The sequence below is a fragment of the Giraffa tippelskirchi genome, chromosome 4, assembly GCF_054371585.1.
Source record: "Giraffa tippelskirchi isolate mGirTip1 chromosome 4, T2T-mGirTip1v1.2.pri, whole genome shotgun sequence".
Lineage (NCBI taxonomy): Eukaryota > Metazoa > Chordata > Mammalia > Artiodactyla > Giraffidae > Giraffa > Giraffa tippelskirchi.
In genome coordinates this window covers 88408274-88427239 of record NC_137278.1, presented here as the reverse complement: position 1 = coordinate 88427239, position 18966 = coordinate 88408274, and the positions used below count along the sequence as shown (strand labels likewise).

At 36.8% G+C, this 18966-nt stretch overlaps 1 protein-coding gene across 21 annotated transcripts in view; it reads right to left on the bottom strand.

Moving 5' to 3' along the window:
• Positions 1-18966, bottom strand: part of ZNF638 (zinc finger protein 638) — a 144985-nt gene that overhangs the window by 3237 nt on the left and 122782 nt on the right. For 12 of the 21 annotated variants that reach the window (XM_081590370.1, XM_081590372.1, XM_081590386.1 and 9 more), the window contains 7 exons: positions 13183-14401; positions 12511-12576; positions 9413-10367; positions 8504-8608; positions 5197-5295; positions 4167-4285; positions 2416-2733 (listed from right to left, as the gene is read on the bottom strand). In XM_081590370.1, coding sequence (XP_081446496.1) covers positions 2668-2733; positions 4167-4285; positions 5197-5295; positions 8504-8608; positions 9413-10367; positions 12511-12576; positions 13183-14401 — 2629 coding nt within the window. In that variant the 3' untranslated portion in view covers positions 2416-2667. Of the gene's footprint in view, positions 1-54; positions 189-2415; positions 2734-4166; positions 4286-5196; positions 5296-8503; positions 8609-9412; positions 10368-12510; positions 12577-13182; positions 14402-18966 lie in introns of those variants that run through there. The other 9 variants (XM_081590371.1, XM_081590373.1, XM_081590380.1 and 6 more) reach the window with 4 other exon arrangements.

Genomic DNA, 18966 nt, shown 5'->3' with positions numbered 1-18966 from the left:
ATATAATAAAACATTAAAATTAAAATTTTAAGTTTTAAAACCTGACTCTCATACCTTTAAAAAAAAAAAAAACTCAAAAGGAGTCGTTTTGGAGAGGCAAACTTCCACCACATTCTGTGCCAGAAAGGGTAAAAAAATCTAAAAGCTTTTATAGAGGTGTTGAACACAACCTTTTCTTGCTCTGGTATCTAGATAAAGAAAGGATATAAACTATAATGAAATGATAAAAGTTGCAATCCAATTATATCCCTTAACTAACTAGTAAGCAGAAACTACTATGCAAATGACAGTCCATGTGTGTAGTGCGAATAAAGGGAGGAAGATATTTCCAAGCTTTTCTGGAAAAGTCTAGAACACTTCTAAGATTATATGCAAAGAATATATGCTTATTTTGGGGGGAAAAATAAATAAATAAAAATCTTTCATATTTGGAGCCCTAAGATAAAATTCCCCAGTCTTAAATACAGGCAGCAGCAAAGAGGACATTGTTTACACATATAGTGAAAACGTCAACATCTGTTACTAGGATGAAACACATAAATCACCTCTACTATACTTTCACACTTTACAGCTCCTTTTAATTTAGAATCTCAATGTCTCGATAACTAATTTGAAGGAAATAAGAGTTTTGCATTTAAACTCTTACAATTAGGGAATTCCCAGGTGATCTAGTGGTTAGGACTATGCTTTCACTGCCATGCCCTGAGTTCAGTCCCTGGTTGGGAAACTGAGATCCTGCAAGCCACAGTTAAGTTCAGTTGCTCAGTTGTGTCCAACTCTTTGCAACCCCATGGACTGCAGCACACCAGGATTCCCTGTCCATCACCATCTCCTGGAGCTAACTCAAACTCATGTTCATTGAGTTGGTGATGCCATCCAACCATCTCATCCTCTGTCATTCCCTTCTCCTCCTACCTTCAATCTTTGCCAGCATCGGGGTCTTTTCAAATGAGTCAGTTCTTCGCATCAGGTGGCCAAAGTATTGGAGTTTCAGCTTCCAATGAATATTCAGGACTGATTTCCATTAGGATTGACTGGTTTGATCTCTTTGCAGTCCAAGGGACACTCAAGAGTCTTCTCCAACACCAAAGTTCAAAAGCATCAATTCTTTGGTGCTCAGCTTTCTTTACAGTCTAACTCTCACATCCATACAATACTACTGGAAAAACTATACCTTTGACTAGATGGACCTTTGCTGGCAAAGGCACAGCCAAAAATAAAAGTTCCAGACCAGGGAGTTAATGAACGCAAGCCTTGGCAGTGAAAGCACCTGCCAGCACCTTATACTCCAATCTTTTAACAGTTCTTCTCTCTCTTGTCACCTCATTCACCTATATGGTTTTAATAATTATAATAGACTCCTGGCATTCACAAGCCATCCCTCTCCACACACCATTCCTTAGTTTGTGGCATGTAGTAATATGCCATTTTGCTCAGGCTATGGTTAAGTGTGAACCGAGTGTGCACTAGTTTGGTGAGCAACAACAGAAAAATGCTGTCTTGTGTTCTTCATTTCACTCTTGCTGACTGTGAGGTAATGCGCGCTGTTACGGGAGTAAGAGATCTAAACAAGTAGTTGCTTTTTGTTTCCTTCCATTCACCCTCTGTTGTTAATTGGTGCATTCTAATAAAAAGAGGGGCTTCCCTGGTGGCTCAATGGTAAAGAAACTGCTTGCCACTGCAGGAGACACAGGTTTGATCCCTGGGTCGGGAGAAGGAAATGGCTACTCATTCCAATATGCTTGCTTGAAAAATTTCATGGACGGAGGGCCCTGGCAGGCTACAGTTAACAGAGGCGGACACGACTTAGCAACTAAAACAACAGCAATATAAAGAGATGGAAGGATCAAATATTAAAAATTCAAAGTCAGTAGGCTTATGTCTGAAGCACGGTTTCATCTACAACTTCACAGTATAGGACTGTGTCCAGCACCTAACAATTCAGTGAGTTCCTTTTTTAAAACTCCCTACGAACATATTCAATAATAATTCAAATGGTTTACAAAGCAATTCCTGTGGTCTATAGGAAGTAAAAGCTGTTCTGTCTTTGCAGTTTCAAGGTAATATTAAATGACTTGCTAGGAATCACCCTAAATGGGTCCTGGCAAAAACAGCTGTTACCAGAAGCAGAAAAAGTATCTTTCTAATCCATTAAAAAGGTCAAGCAAAGTTTTACTCAAACCTACCTGGGCTAAGCATGTTATAATTACATTTTACCCAGAAAAACTGAAAATTTTAAGAAATCTTTGACCTGTAGAAGGATAGCTGAAACAAAGCCAAACACTGTCATGCTTTGATTTCTAGTAACATAAGAAGAATCCCCAAGCACCCTAAGTCACAGTGGTTGTAGAGAAGCCTGTTTGCAACCAGAGGCAAGCAAGTCTTTAATAAACCAGCCACAAACACAACATGATATTTTAAATATACAGTAGGAACATTTATTTTAACACTTCTAAAAGATATTTCTCCATGCCTGATGATTTGATATAAAAATCAAACCCATCATACTTTCCCCATCAGTCTCTCTACATCAAGGGCAATCAGAAATTTGTACAACATGAATATTTGCTTCTGAAACAAAAATTACAAATTAAGTGATAACAAAAATACACAAATCAACTGGACCCTAAACAAATTTCTAATGAATTCTTCCCCCCACCCCCTCAATCACCTAGAGCTTCTTTCTTCAGCCTCATTCTGCTCCTTTTCCTTTCTTTGCTTGGCCATGAACTTCTGTTAAAAGCAATTCATAATATAAAATATTTATTAGATGTTGCTTTGCTGTGTTACAATTATACCTAATACATTTCATTGTGTTTACAATTTAAAAAGCTTGATCCTACAAAATAAAGATTAAAGAAACACAGCGCCTTACATTAACATTACTTCTTTTCATCAATCATCTGCTATTTATGATATACTATGCATTATCTTGATGCTCGGGGACTCACAGGTCAACAAGATAGGTAAGACCCTTTACCTCATGGAGCTTACATGAAATAATAAACAAATAATTAAGATAACTTGGGGGTGGCAGTAAGTATTATAAGGGAAGGAAAGACAGTAGAGTAAATGAGACTGATCCTTTTTTAGATGGAAGGAGTTCTCTATTTTAGCTAGGTCTTTTCTCTGTCAAAGGCCTTTCAGGGAAGTTGTTGTTTGAGCTGGGATTTAAAAGACGATGAAGAACTAGTTAGACAAAAGGGGTTGAGAAAGGGCAAAAGAATAGCAATATAAAGGTGAAAGGGGCCTTTAATATAGGAAAAATAAAACAAAGAGACAAAAAAGCTGGAACACAGTGAGCAATAACAGGAGGTCAGAGAAGCAGAAAAGAATCAGATCATGTAGGGCCTTAAAGACACACAATAAGAAGTTTGGATATTATTCTAAGGGTAATATAAAGCCAGTGGAAGATTTCAAGTGGAAAAGTGACATGTTAGCTTAAGAGCACAGGTAGCATAGCACAATGTTTAAGGGCACAAGCCTAGAATAAAACAAAAGTAGGTTCAAATCCTAAATCTGCCCCTAACTAGCTATGTGATCTTGGGGATTAATTAGACCCTTGGGTTTAGATACTCTTTCAGTTGACTGGGGGATTGAATAAGCTTCCAGCAAATAAATAACAGCTCAGAGAATGTTAGGTGAGTGTCTGTGCCACAAATTAAATATAGAGGATACACAGAGCAACTCTCAAACACTCAGGAGTAAATCAGAACCACCGTTTCAACTATGGCTAATGATGATTCTCTGGGGTTGTAATCTAAATGCTTCCCAAAGATATATACAATTTAAAAAGGGGGTAGTGGTAGTAAGGAAATGGTTTAGATAAAGTTAAGTGGATTCTTTGGCTAGACAGGTCCAAAACATTAATACATTATGTGTCCATGACTCTGCAAGAGGGCATCAGGTTACATAGTTTCCCACACTTTAATGGAATGTCACATGCCACATATACAAAATCTACTCTGGCAAAGGCTACCAGAAAACAAGGAATAAAAACTAGAAGTTAGTGGCAAGATACAGTGAAGGACACAAATAAACAAGCACAAACCTTAAAAAGTTGTTCCAAGGGGAAAAAATGTACATTTTGTAAGGACACTTCAGTACTTTGACTGTAGTAACAACACCTGAAGATTCTATGAAGAGTTAAGAATAAAAAAACTTACCTCTGTATTTTGCTTATGACGTGTACTCTTGCAGTGATTTGTCATTGCTTTTTCATCTGAGTAGAAGAGGGAACAAATTGGACAGAAGAATCCAGCCTTAGGTACAAGAAAGTCTAAATCTTAAAAATTCAGAAAGAGAGAAGGGGAAGAGGAAGGGGAAAAAAAATCAATGATATTTTTTCTATAGCTGTGTTAATAAATTTATCTAAACATGACAAACATACTAAGCACAGCATGCTGCTGCTGCTAAGTCACTTCAGTCGTGTCCGACTCTGTGCGACCCCATAGACTCTGGCAGCCCACCGGGCTCCGCCATCCCTGGGATTCTCCAGGCAAGAACACTGGAGTGGGTTGCCATTTCCTTCTCCAATGCATGCAAGTGAAAAGTGAAAGTGAAGCTGCTCAGTCATGTCCGACTCTTCGCGACCCCATACACTTATATATATACAAACATAGCACTCAAGAGCAATTAAATCTCTAATCACAAAACTGAAGTCTTTATTTCCATATGAATTCTACAATATTCCAGAGCTTCCAGGATACCAGGGCATTAGAAAAGAATCTGGCAGGCTTTGAAATAAATCTCTTAAGCATCCACTGTTTGGGTTTTTTTTTTTAAAGAAATGGCATAACAGTATGAAGAGGCAAAATGACAGGCAACTGTCTGCTTGAGGAATATATTAGGTAAACAAAGAAGGTGCCCCCCAGCTTATCTGAGCTGGCCATGAACAAAGTTTGCTAGCCAAGCATTTCCAGCATGTCCTAATACTCAACTGTAATTTCTGTTTGGGAAAGTATAATTCAACTTTTACCAGAGCAACAAAGAGAGTACTTATCTCAGACTTCAAGAGTGCAATTAAAATATCTTTGCCAGGTAAAAACACAGAAATGCCAATGTGCAAAACTTGTTAATTTCCACTCTAATCATCTAAGCAAGGTCACCACATTACCTATCTAAACAACAGAATACTTATTAAGATACTGAATTTTTATTTCATGTGGATAAGGAAAAATGTCATTTTTACTTTACCTTCAGGGACATTAGGTGCCACTGATCTCCCTGAAGAGTCCTCAATCTTCTTGCGTTTCTGTTCTGGTTCTGAATCCTCTAATCCAGATTCTTCACCAACTAAAGTCATTAAATTTTTCAAAGAAAAAAAAGTTACTCAAAATAGATTTACAGATTTGTCTTTTAATTTTTACAAAGTTGTGTTGGTTTCTGCTATACAATAACGTGAATCAGCCATAATTATATATATACATCCTCCCCCTCCTGAGTACCACCCCCTCCATTCCACCCCTCTAGGTCATCACGGAGCGCCAGACTGGGTCTCTGTGTTATACAGCAACTTCTTACCGACTATCCACTTCACACACAATGGTGTATATATGTTGATACTACTTTCTCCATTCATCCCACTCACTCTCTCCCCCAACTGTGTCTACAAAATCCATTCTTTACATCTGCATCTCCATTCCTTCACTGTGAATAGGTCCATTTCCAGATTTTGTGAGGCTAACATCAGATAATCTCTGCCTTCAAAGATTAATTTATGGATCATCTCTCTAAGTAAACCTTTCGCACCCAACTATTTTTCCAAGAGTCTTTATATAAGGAATACGGGTAAATCGGTTCAACCTTATTAAATGGACTTAAGGATATGGGACTAAAGTTTAACAGCATATTTATATATGATTCCAGAAAAAATTCAAAGGTTAATGGGAGAAGTTCAAGTTCTACATTATGGATAACAGCATGTATATGCAAAAGTGCTGGGTTGGGAGAAGAGTGTAGACTAAAGGGAAAAGCACACAAGCAGAGAATAATTCTGACGGCCTCTATAGAAGCCATTCCAACCAAGAAAAACAGAGGCTACACTGATGGACTAAGATCCTTGTTAGACTGAATCACAAGTAAAATTACCAACATTCAAATCCAGCAAAGTGAATTAACATCTAAGAAAGCACTCAGTGTTATCAGCAGACTGCATAATATGATCTTGGGGGAAGACAAAAACAAAAACTGGTTCCAAGCAATTCTAGTTACCCTTAGTAGGTGAAATTCCTAACTGTTACATAGCACTTGACAAATCTTTTTCATATATATATCCCATTTGGCTTTTAACACATGTGAGACAGGCAGGTCAAATCATTATTATCTATATTTCTTCACAATGGAGAAAGCAAAACCAAAAGAGGTAACAAACTGATTTTGTTCAAAGTTGCATAGCCAGGAAGTGATGGGAGATTTGTGACTTCAAGTTCAGTGCTCTCCCCATGTAACTGGGCCACCGTTTACCACATCTGAAGGGATGGCTAGAAACTATTGAATTCATTCTTTACTCTTCTCTTATTCCTTTCATTTTAACAGTCATCAAGTGCCAAAGAGTTGATTAAAAAGACTGTCTCCCTTTTCTTGACTTGATGGTTAAAATAGCCTCCAGTCTTTTGCTGTAAGAATTTATTCCCTTACCAGAGTAACAAGCTTTCTCAAACACACTTGCTCCTACCATTCCAAAGGCACCTTTATCTAATAATAAAAACAACAATAACATGTATTATTAATATATATAGTTACATAATTAAAAGATTAAAACAAATATTTTAAATTTAAAATTGTTTAAGAAATGACTTTCTTAAGCTAGGTTCTTCATCAAACATATTGCCCAATAATGAAAATAAATGGTTACAAAAGCAGTAAAGAAGTGATCCTTTCTTAATTTTTCTGTGGAAATGAGGCAGTACTAAGCAAGCTGATAGCTGAAACTGCTGCATCACAACAGAAATCCTGAGGGGGGGAAAGCTCTGATGAAATCTTGCTAAAAGCATTTGTCAGTGAGTAAAACCACTGACAGGCTTCCCTGGTGGCTCAGTGGTAAACAATCTGCCTGCAATGCAGGAGACACCGTTTAACCCCTGGGTTGGGAAGATCCCCTGGAGAAGGAAATGGCAACTCACTCCAGTAACCTGGCCTGAGAAATCCTGTGGACAGAGGCGCCTGGCAGACCGCAAGAATTGGACACGACTGAACAACTAAACCGGAGAAGGCAATGGCACCCCAATCCAGTACTCTTGCCTGGAAAGTCCCATGGATGGAGGAGCCTGGTAGGCTCCAGTCCATGGGGTCGCTAAGAGTCTGACACGACTGAGCGACTTCACTTTCACTTTTCACTTTCATGCATTGGAGAAGGAAATGGCAACCCACTCCAGTGTTCTTGCCTGGAGAATCCCAGGGACAGGGGAGCCTGGTGGGCTTCCGTCTATGGGGTCGCACAGAGTCGGACACGACTGAGGTGACTTAGCAGTAGCAGAACAACTAAACAACAACAAAACCACTGACTATGGCTTGGTATCAAGGAGAGGTTAATGGAGAAGAATAGACAAAGGAAGAGTACCCACTTAGCCAAGAGAGAGAGCATCAAGAAAGAACACATGATCAACAGTAACAAATGATACAGACAGGTCAAATAAGACTAAAAAGAAAAAAACTTTATCCAGTTTGACAAAAAGCAGAGGGGTTTCAAGTTTTTATTACACCTGGTTAGGAAATGGCCTAAATAAATTGTGGAACAGCACTGAGGACCCAGTTGAGAGCTAGGTCAATGAGCTTGGACTGCATCACAGTTGCTAATTTTTCCTTAGAGAACATGGGATACAAAACCAAGAGGGCAATGAGGATGCTGCAAAGAGAATGGTACAAGGAATTTAACATTTTCCTATGAATATAACAGACACTGGAGAAGGGCATGGCAACCCACTGCAGTATTCTTGCCTGGAGAATCCCATGGACAGAGGACCCTGGCAGGCTACAGTCCATGGGGTCACAGAGTCAGACATGACTGAAGGGACTAACACACGTAACATACATAGTAACAAATACCTGTTAAGTAACTGGAGTATTCTAGACACTGTTTCCTATTTGTTTCAACATAAATTATATTAATGTTATTAAGACACCTTATTTAATTCATTGGCTGGCTGCTTGCCGGCATCCACAAAGCGAGGAACCTTGTCCCCAAGTAAGAGTTAGCTAGTAAACGATCCCTACTTGATGCTGCAACATGGTCAGAATAACCTTTCATGGATCACTTCCATGAAAATTAGTAACAAATTACAACAGGATCGCTTATTATTCTATTATCCCACTCCAATAATCTCTATAATGGCAAAGATAAAAACCTTTACCCAGATCTAATTATTAATAGGCTGCCTCCCCTCACTCTCATCCCTTGCCCTGTTCAATCTTTTTTGACACTTTTCTTAGTAGATCTTTGGAACTTTAACCACTACCTCATGTCATGTTACTCTCTCCCCTACTTCAATTAATCTTACTTTACCTTCACTAATTTGGAAGGCCTCTTCATCTTTCGCTGGTTCCACTGTAACAGCTTTTTCTGATGGTGGCATTTTTCCAATTCTCACTCTCTTGGTTGGCACTGTAGCTTTAAAGAGAAAGTCTAATTCATTATAACAGTAACAATGTTTAAATTACTTTCAATTCTGAATGACAACTTTAATACTTCTTTGCAAAAAATACAGTATTATACAAATTTGGAAAGGAAACCTATTTCTAATAAAAAATAGGAGAATTCTATTTTAAAACATTCAGCATTGGTTTAAGCATTCTCCTTTTATTTTCCCATTTATCTTGACCAAAACTACACTTTCCTACCTGCTTTTCTTAAAGAACCTACACACGTTTTTTTCTATTTTGTTCCACAAGTCTGCTGAATCTTTCTAGTATTTTTTACTCTTAGTATGGTTAAATTACTCAAGATTTCTGTATTGGAAATTATCTTGCTCTCCCTAAAGTACTAAAAGTGAACTGACCTATCATTGTATACCATCAAAATATTACTTAAAAGTGAAATGGGACCTTCACAAATTTTCCTAAATTCTAGGTCTAAGCAAAAACTACAAGGCAGTCAGATATAAACAGCCTTCTACTTATCAAAAGCTGTATTATTCTCAATAATACAAATATAACACTGTAATTCCAATTCTAATCTGGGTACCCTAGTTTGCCTTCTGTTCTTGTTATTTTTTTCTTGAGATACAGTAACTTAGGTGTAAGATCCGAACTAAGAGAACTTTGTGAATCTTGAACATATTTCTTTGGAAAATATCACTTGGCCACAACTATCTGTTTGTTACAATGATGTTATTGGTAATACTATAAAATGTATTTTAAAAATTTTAAACGTAGTCCTCTCATAAAACAAAAATTACCACTTCTAAGTATCTACCTGCTGAACGTCTTTCAATCATGGTTTTCGGATTTTCTTCTGTAACATTCTCATTTACTGGGCCCACTTGAGACAAAGCTTCAAGTTTTGTCTTCTTTTTGTCCACAGTTCTCTTTTTTCTATCACCTCTCTTATCAGTGGGATGGTCACTTTTCCTCTGTGTTAACTCAATTTTTAAATCATTGTCTCCATCTTCTTCCTCTCCAACTTCATCAACAGTAACAAAATTAAGCTCTTCTTTAAGGTTGTTAAAATCTGCCAGAGAGTCTTCATCCTCTTCAGTTACTTCATCTAAAGTCACTAAATGCAGATCACTGCTGTCATCCTGTATTTCATCTACAGTAACTAAAGTAGAAGGGTCTTCAGGCATCTGAGAAGAAATGAACCCAATAGAATCCCTTCCAGTATTTCCCTCATCCAGTTTAGTATTTAAAGCAGCAAAACTGATATCTGCCGACTCATTTAAAGGTAGCTCTTCTACTTCCCCAATTTCATCCACAGTTACCAAGCGTTCCTGTTTGAGAAGATCTTGCTCTTCAGCCACGGACAGCACAGTAACATCTTTAGTTTCACTGTGAGAAATGCAATCATCTTGATCAATTAACTCATCTAATGTAAGAAGTGAGTTTGAATTTTTAACCATGTCTTCCACATTTATGTCATCTTCATCAACTACTTCATCCACAGTGACTAGAGCTTGTGCTAGCTGTGCAGCTGCATCTTCCTCTTCCCCAATCTCATCCAATGTTACAAAAGATAACTCTCCCTCAACCACACGAGGAGCAGAGATCTTTCCCTTCTTCTTCTTCAAGTTCAGTTCAGAGGAAGGGGTATTTTTGAGAGCTTCTTTCCTTTTTCCCTTCAGTGGATTCTGCTTGACTTGAAAAGGATTTACTTCTTCTATAACCTCATCCACAGTAACAAATTCATCCAAATTAAATGGAAATAAGGGTTCCTGTTGGAAAAATTTTTTAAAAATCAGAACTGTGAACAACTGCTGATAACTGGCTAGGTCCCAGATAGTTTCAATAAATGTGCATAACGTATCTATCATTTGTGAGAATTTCAAGAGACGGTATGAGAATTTCAGCATAGAGATAATTCCTAAAGCTGAAATTATTTTTCAAAGCCCCAAAAAGCCAAAGAGTAAACAATGCCAAAGGCAAATCCTAACAATATCAATTCAATTTCAGTAAGATTACAATTATTTCCCAAATGATGTATGAGTTTTAAAATATGATGCACAAAATTACTGCATTTACAGTACTTATCAAACAATATAATGTAAAAGCTTACAGCTTCCATATGTTAAATGATATCTAGCAAGAGTTTTGGAGACTTCATAGCCTACTAAAAGCACTTCAAATGAAAACTAGAAAGCTAACAGCTAACTAGATTGTTCCACTGATGAATTTACACATATAACACATATTTTAAGATATGCAATATTAAGATACAGGCATAGTTTGCTTTATTGTACTTTGCAGATACATTTTTTACAAGCTGAAGATTCGTGAAAACCCTGTGATAAGCAAGTCTACTGGCGCCACTTTTTCAACAGCATCTGCTAACTTCATGTCTCTGTCACATTTCAGTAATTCTCACATTATTCAAACTTTTTCATCATTATTATATTTGTTATGATGATCTCTAGTTAGTGCTCTTTGATGCTTCTATTTACAAAAAGATTAAGAGTTACTGAAGGCTCAGATGATAGCGTTTTTTGGCAATAAGGTATTTTAAAATTAAGGTATGTACATTTTCTTAAGACATAATGCTACTGCACACTTAACAGAGTACAGGACAGGACAAACATAACTTACATGCACTGGAAAACCAAAAAATTCATGTGACTCCCTTTAATTGTGATATTCACTTTATTATGGCAGTCTGGAACCAAACTTGTAATATCTCTAAGGTATGCCTATATAAGGTTTATGTTTTGAGAAAGTTACATGGAAAACTTATTACTAAGACTTAATGATAAATATAACTACACGTTAAAAAAAAAACTAAAAAAAAAAAAAACCAGTTATTGAAAAATGGTGCCAATACTAAAGAAAATAAATTCCTGGCAGGCCTCCTAGCATTTAGTATGCTATCAATGGTCAATTACTAGCAAACAATAATGGCATTAGAATACATACCCCATTAATTTGGGGGCAGGAGGGGGAATCTGTAAGCAATCGTACAATTTATTAAGCCATGAAACGAACCATAATCCTTACTTCTGGCTTTTTAAACCGGTAACATTTCTCCTTGCCCTAATAAAATAGGCTCAAATTTATTCCCTACCAGAAGAAAAAAGTAAAATAATTGAAAAAATAATCTATGAGTAACAGAAACCTAAAATACCAAACAGCTAAATAAAAATTATCGGAGAAGGCAATGGCAACCGACTCCAGTACTCTTGCCTGGAAAATCCCATGGATGGAGGAGCCTGATGGGCTACAGTCCATGGGGTCGCGAAGAGTCGGACATGATTGAGCGACTTCACTTTCACTTTTCACTTTCATGCATTGGAGAAGGAAATGGCAACCCACTCCAGTGTTCTTGCCTGGAGAATCCCAGGGATGGGGGAGCCTGGTGGGCTGCCGTCTATGGGGTTGCACAGAGTCGGACACGACTGAAGCGACTTAGCAGCAGCAGCAGCAAATAAAAATTATAGTATGTTTATTTGGCAGTAGACGTCAGTAACCAGAAAGTAAATCTTAGAGCCCATCTAGTTAGGGTAAATTGAGCTATACCAAAAGGACCACAAATTGAAGAGGACTCCAGTCAAAAGTCAATCTCCTTTACACACAAGATTTTATTCTGTATTATAACCTATTCCTACTGAGAGAAGACTGGCAGTGTCTCCCTTTCTAATTCCCTTTCCATCATTGTATAACTTTTTGCCCCACACTAAGAACACAAACTATTTAGCTTAGCTCAAGGTCAGAAAACAAACTGGTAGTAAGGTCAAAAATAAAACATCTCATTCCTGTCCCTTGCTCTATATCAAGCTAATTATTATAGGAGAGACACAAGTTACAAGGTAGACGAACTCTTACAGAATGATGGAACAGATGGGTTCATATTAGTGGACTGTTTCTTACCTCTTTGGATTTTGAACTTCTACCAGTGGTGTTTTTAGGATTCTTAGTGTTTTGCCCTGTCAAAGTCTGAAATATTAAATAAGAAACACAGAAAAACAGAATTTACAACTAGATTATCAATGTCTTTTAAAACAAAAAAAAAAGAATGCAGAAAGCGAACATTACCCAAACACATTCAATTATACAAATATTTAATAGGTATTCCAAGTGAAGTCAACAATCATTTAACAGTACAGGCATCATCTCTATAAACTGTAGTTAAATTCAGTTTTACTGATCTTTTCTTCTCAATAGCTACAATGTCTATCAGTAAGTTGATAAATGAAGCTTCAATTTAAAAGAGAAAAGAGTTTTCCATTTTCAGAAGCAGGGTGTTAAATCACTGCAGGAGATTCACTGCAGAATTTTTTTTTAAATGCAAAGTTTTATTACTGACCATATTTTATCCAAATAATGCTTTCACATGTTAATAAATCACAAATTTGAGCTTATTATTGTAAGTGTCTACTGGCTTAAATCAATGGAGTCATTTAAGAAAGGGAAAAGGGAGCTTGGGGGCAAAAGGAGTAAGGAGATGAAAGTATAAAACAGAATTACATCCCTTACTCCTTAGCTACAATAGAGAGACTAATCACTTCAAAGACACTTAGCCATTCTTCCTACCCTCCTCACCTTATTGTTGCTGTCATCCCGTTTCATGACGGAAGGTTTAGCCTCTGTTTCCTGAGGCTGTTTTGTAACATCCCTGTAATCCAATTTAGAATCTTTGCCTTGCAGGGCCGAGATCCTTCCACTGCTTCCTCTGGTAACACCGCTCTGAATGGGTTTTAATTTACTGCTGTTTTCAGCCAAGCCTGACCTGGCACTTGTAGGTTTAAGTAGACCTGATTCCTTGGCTGAAAGTCTCTTTTCAGCATTTATTTGATCTCTGAGTACAGATTTTAGAAAACTTTTCTGGTTTTCAGATTTTGAAGCTGTAGCTTTTGCCTTTGTAGAAGAGACCACATCAGCCTTGATGCCTGATTTACTGCTAGATGCATTTGATGCAACCAGCATACTAATTTTACTAGTTTCATCAGACTTACTGGCCTGAACCACTGTTTTATTTGGACATGCCTTGGTCACTGAGTTTTCTGCAGGTTTTTCTTTCACTGCAGCTACAACCTTATCCAGCTTCTCTGTAACCATCCTATCATTCTTCTCAGCCTTCTCTCTTCCCATTTTCAGATCCATTCTGGCTTCCTTAGTATTTAATTCATTCTCCTCCTTCTCATCCATGTTAGTTTTTTCAGAAATTCCCTTTGTGCTTTCTGCCTGCTCATCCCCAGTGGAAATTCCAGGTACTAAGGCCACAACACAAGTAGATGGTACTATTTCTGAAACAGTTTCGTGTTTGTCTACTTCAGCTACAGCTTCTATCACAGACTGTGTAATCCCAGAAAAGAAATCTGCTTCAGATGGAGAGTCTTCTAGAATTCCTTTGATGTTCCTTTCTTCTATAAATATATTATCAGATGTTGATAACTCTGTTTCCGGGTTAATAATTTCTGTCTCTTCCTTCTCAAAGTCACCGGTATACACCTGCTGATTTAAAACAGAGTCCCCTACATTTTCAGTAAGTAAGTCAATACTGGCCGACGTGGATGCTACAATAGGAATTTCCACTTTGACCTCCTCTCCTTGAGTTTCAACTTCAAATGTTTCAAGAGCAAAATCAGAGACACATAGTGTTTTTTCTGGTTCTTCCTCAAAAGGCTCTTTCTGCTGTATAAAAGTTCCTGTTTGAACGTTGGGAACAGATTCTTCTTCAACCTCACTAGGTTTAATAGAGGGACTATCAGCTGCTGTTTGCACCTCACTTTCATCAACTGGACTGTTTTTCAAGTCAGGGCTAAAAGTAGTTAAAAACAAAAAGAATACAAACAAAAACACAAACAAAAATCAAACTATGATGAGAATTCAACCATCATAAATAACCCTGCTGATGCTAACTGTTAAGACTTCCTAATGCAATAGCGATTAGCACTGGGAAATCCAGTCAATCAACATTAAAATGGTTAAGAAGTTTTGATGTAAATATATAGATAACATAAAATTTTAAAAAGAGCCTCCACTGCACTAATGATTTCTTTTTAGCTCAATGAAATAATGGCAATATTATGACCACTGGTATGAACCTTTTACCCACGTAAGTTATAACCATTTTTTCTCCTTCTGTGTCAAGTTGGCCCCTGATATTAGAAGGTTGAATATGAATTCAAGACATTGCGAATTATTATTAGATCCTATCTTCCCAACAGTAAAATATGTTCATGGTTCATAAAACTAATGACTTATGTTTTAAAATGTACAATTCTCTAAGTTAGCCTTACCAAAAAGGAACATAAACAGAAAGTGCAAGTTCACACTCTTAATATGTCACCTCTTTCTCTAGGATGTGAAACAGATTTGCTTTTAATTTCCCAAGAACTGTATTTATTAGTAATACTTACAAGAAAACTTTCTTGGGAAATATTTTTTAAATATTCTTGTCAGAAATTTAAAGTTAGTGGCAAAGCTGATAGGCTCACCTTTACATAAACATGTAGTCTTATTATAAAGTATGTAGGTGCCTTTACTATATCACAATTAGAAAGATGTTAAATCTTTCCAGTTATAGAATAATTAAAGATATACTACTCTTCAGTTACCGCAAGATGATGTATTATCTGTGCCCTGAGACATTAATAATATTTCAGAAGTTTGGAAAAACTGCTATCGCATTAGGGTCTAATCATATGAGCCAATAAACAATATCTCCCTCCCTCAAAGATGGTAAACTTAAAATTCCAAAGGAGAAAACTTTTCTAAGAGATCAGAGAAACACCTCTTGAATAGGAAAGCTGTTAAGGCAAAGAGTTTCAAGAATTTATTTAAGTTAAAAAGTCAGTAACCATAGACCTTAATCAAATAATATTCTATTCATCTGTATAAGCTACCCTTTATATGCTGAAAAGATTTAAAGACTTTTATTTGAAATAATTCACATCCCTTATATTAAAATATAAAATGGCTGATTTTTGATGTCCCAAATTCTTAACACAAGTCAAGAAAAAACTTGTTGCCAAGCACAAATATGATATAGGTAAGAAAAAGTTGTGATATTCAATTAAAGCAGTCATGTTAATATTATTTCTCAAAAGGTGAGTTTTCATTTTTAAATTATAAATTTATAACTTCATTTTTAAGTTTCATTTTTAAGAGACTGATTTCCAATAATGATTAAATTCAAATTCCTGCCTCATTACAGAACTGCACATTAAACCTAAAGGCTTTACAAGTAAGTTAGGGCTATATGAAACTACCAATTTATCGGGCTTTAGAAAGAGAAAAATGGTGATTTTGATTCCTGGCTCTAGGATATAGCAAGTCCTTCCTGTTTACCATATTTAAATTTTGTCAATACATTTAAAAAGCTATTATCTTTTTAACATAATGAATCACTATGTAGGTCTACACTTCGGACAGATGGTATGAGCCTACTTGGGAAAATAGCTTAATTCTATATTTGTTCTTGTGTGTCAGTCTTTTAAAACTATACTGCTTTCTTCATAGGATTCAAATAGTATCTAGTTTTCTGGCTAATACGGAAAAAGCTTCAGTGTTCACCAAGTTAGCTTGGAGAGTCAGTTTGAGAAGTTTAATAAGTGAAATTATTAACACCAGAGTCAAAAAATCAGTCTCTTAAAAGATCAAAGAAAACAAAATCATATTCTGGAAACTAGACCAAAAAAGGACTTCAGGAAGGCAGGATTCAGTACAGAAGTCTCTGATTTCCCCACCCCGGTCCTAACCCCATCCCACCATAACATCAGGGTTTCAAAACCTTCAGAGAAGGTATACAATAAAAGCTGGCCATGAGACCAAAGACTAACACCATACACATACTTTCCATGTTTGCACAATAAAGGACAGAAACTGTAAGGACCTAACAGAAGCAGAAGAAATTAAGAAGTGGCAAGAATACACAGAAGAACTGTACAAAAAAGGTCTTAATGATTCAGATAACCATGATGGTGTGGTCACTCACTTAGAGCCAGACATCCTGGGGTGTGAAAGTCAAGTGGGCCTTAGGAAGCATCACTACAAACAAAGCTCGTGGAGGTGATGGAATTTCAGCTGATCTATTTCAAATTCTTAAACATGGTGCTGATAAAGTGCTGCACTCAATATGCCAGCACATTTGAAAAACTCAGCAGTGGCCACAGGACTGGAAAAGGTCAGTTTTCATTACAACCCCAAAGAAAGGCAATGCCAAAGAATATTCAAACTACCGCACAAGTGCACTCATCTCACATGCTAGCAAAGTAATGTCCAAAATTCTCCAAGCGAGTTTTCAACAATACGTGAACCAAGGACTTCTAGATGTTCAAGCTGGATTTAGAAAAGGCAGAGGAACCAGAGATCAAATTGCCAACATCCTTTAGATCATCAAAAAAGCAAGCGAGTTCCAGAAAAACATCTACTTCATCCACCATACCTGCCTTGTGAGAAACCTGTATGCAGGTCAAGAAGTAACAGACCAGAAACAGAACAACAGAGTGGTTCAAAACTGGGAAAGGAGTAAGTCAAAGCTATATATTATTACCCTGTCTCTTTAACTTATATGCAGAGTACGTCATACAAAATGCTGGGCTGGATGAATCACAAGCTTGAACCAAGACTGCCAGGAGAAGTATCAACAACCTCAGATATGCAGATAATACCACTGTAATGGCACAAAGTGAAGAGGAACTAAAGAGCTTCTTGGTAAAGGTGGAAAAATGAAAAAGATGCCTTGAAACTCAACATTCAAAAAATGAAGACCATGGCATCGGGTCCCATTACTTCATGGCAAATAGATCAGGGAAAAAGTGGAACCAGTGACAGATTTTATTTTCCTGGGCTCCAAAATCACTGTGGATGGTGACTGCATCCATGTAATTAAATGGATTGCTTGCTCCTTGGAAGAAAAGCTATGACAAACCTAGACAGCATATTAAAAAGTAGAGACATCAGTTTGCTGACAAAGGTCCATATAGACAAAGCGATGGTTTTTCCAGTAGCCATGTATGATGTGCGAGTTGGACCACAAAGAAGGCTGAGTGCTGAAGAACTGATGCTTTCAAATTGTGATGCTGGAGAAGACTTTAGAGAGTCCCTCGGATAGCAAGGAGCTCAAATCAGTCAATCCTAAAGGGAATCAATCCTCAATATTCATTGGAAGGACTGATGCTGAAGTCTCCAATACTTTAGCCACCTGATGGGAGGAGCTGACTCACTGGAAAAGACCCTGATGCTGGGAAAGATTGAGGGCGGGAGAAGGGGTTGATAGTGGATGAGATGGTTGGACAGCATCACTAATTCAATGGACATGAGTTTGAGCAAACTCCAGGAGAAACAGTAGAGGACAGGGAAGCTTGACGTGCTGCAGTCCATTGGGTCGCAAAGAGTCAGACACGACTTAGCGACTGAACAACATCACACTTCCAAGAAACTTTAGAATGAGACATAACACTGAAGATTAGTTATAGTCACTGAGTTTTTCCCAACATTATTAATGAACTTGCAAACACTTCATTTTGCACCCTTGTTTGCAGTCTTAATCACATGATAAATAATGCTGACATGGGGGGCAGTTAGAACAGGCAAAATGCAGAATTTTATTAAATTATTAATATATCCATGTGAGAAGGAAACACTTTACATTAATTATAAACAAGATCATATTAATGAATTAGCATCCATAAGTGCTTTAACAAAAAAAATATAACAAGCACCAGTATTTTCTCAGGATCACTCCAATAAAGAAATGTGAATAAAAAAGAGAGAGAAAAAAGAAATGCGAAGTATTCAGCAACTTCCCATGTCTTTTTTCTCTAATGTCATATGTATCAGAAAATGACTGCAAAATGGAAATTAAAAAAATATTAGTGCTAGAACTTTAAAAACTCTTGTTATAAGCTTAGACAACTATCTGTAAATTAAGATACATCTGATTTTAAAAGTCAAAACAATGAAAGAGAAAATGACCAAAACACATGTAATAACTATTCTTTCACACATGAAAGAAACTGTCAAATGAAATATATAAAGTGGATTTTTGGAAGAGCCTACTTACTTAGCAGCCAATTACTGTGCCCAAACTGCAGGTCTATTTATACTACCACATGTGGCACTGTTATTTATTCAGCCCTTTGTAGGCTTTTATAGCAAACTCTGCTATTGGTTTCTACTTCTTAGGCATGTAAATATAACTGGTACAATGATGTGCAACTTAAAAAAGTCTGTGTGAACACATATAGCAAATCTATTGCTTAAAGTTACCAGTATATTTTAATGTACTTATAATCAGCTTTATCATTTTAAAGTCTCATTTTATAAAAATTGAGACAAAAACTTGTAAGACATTCTGTTTTTTAGTCATCTTATAATTAG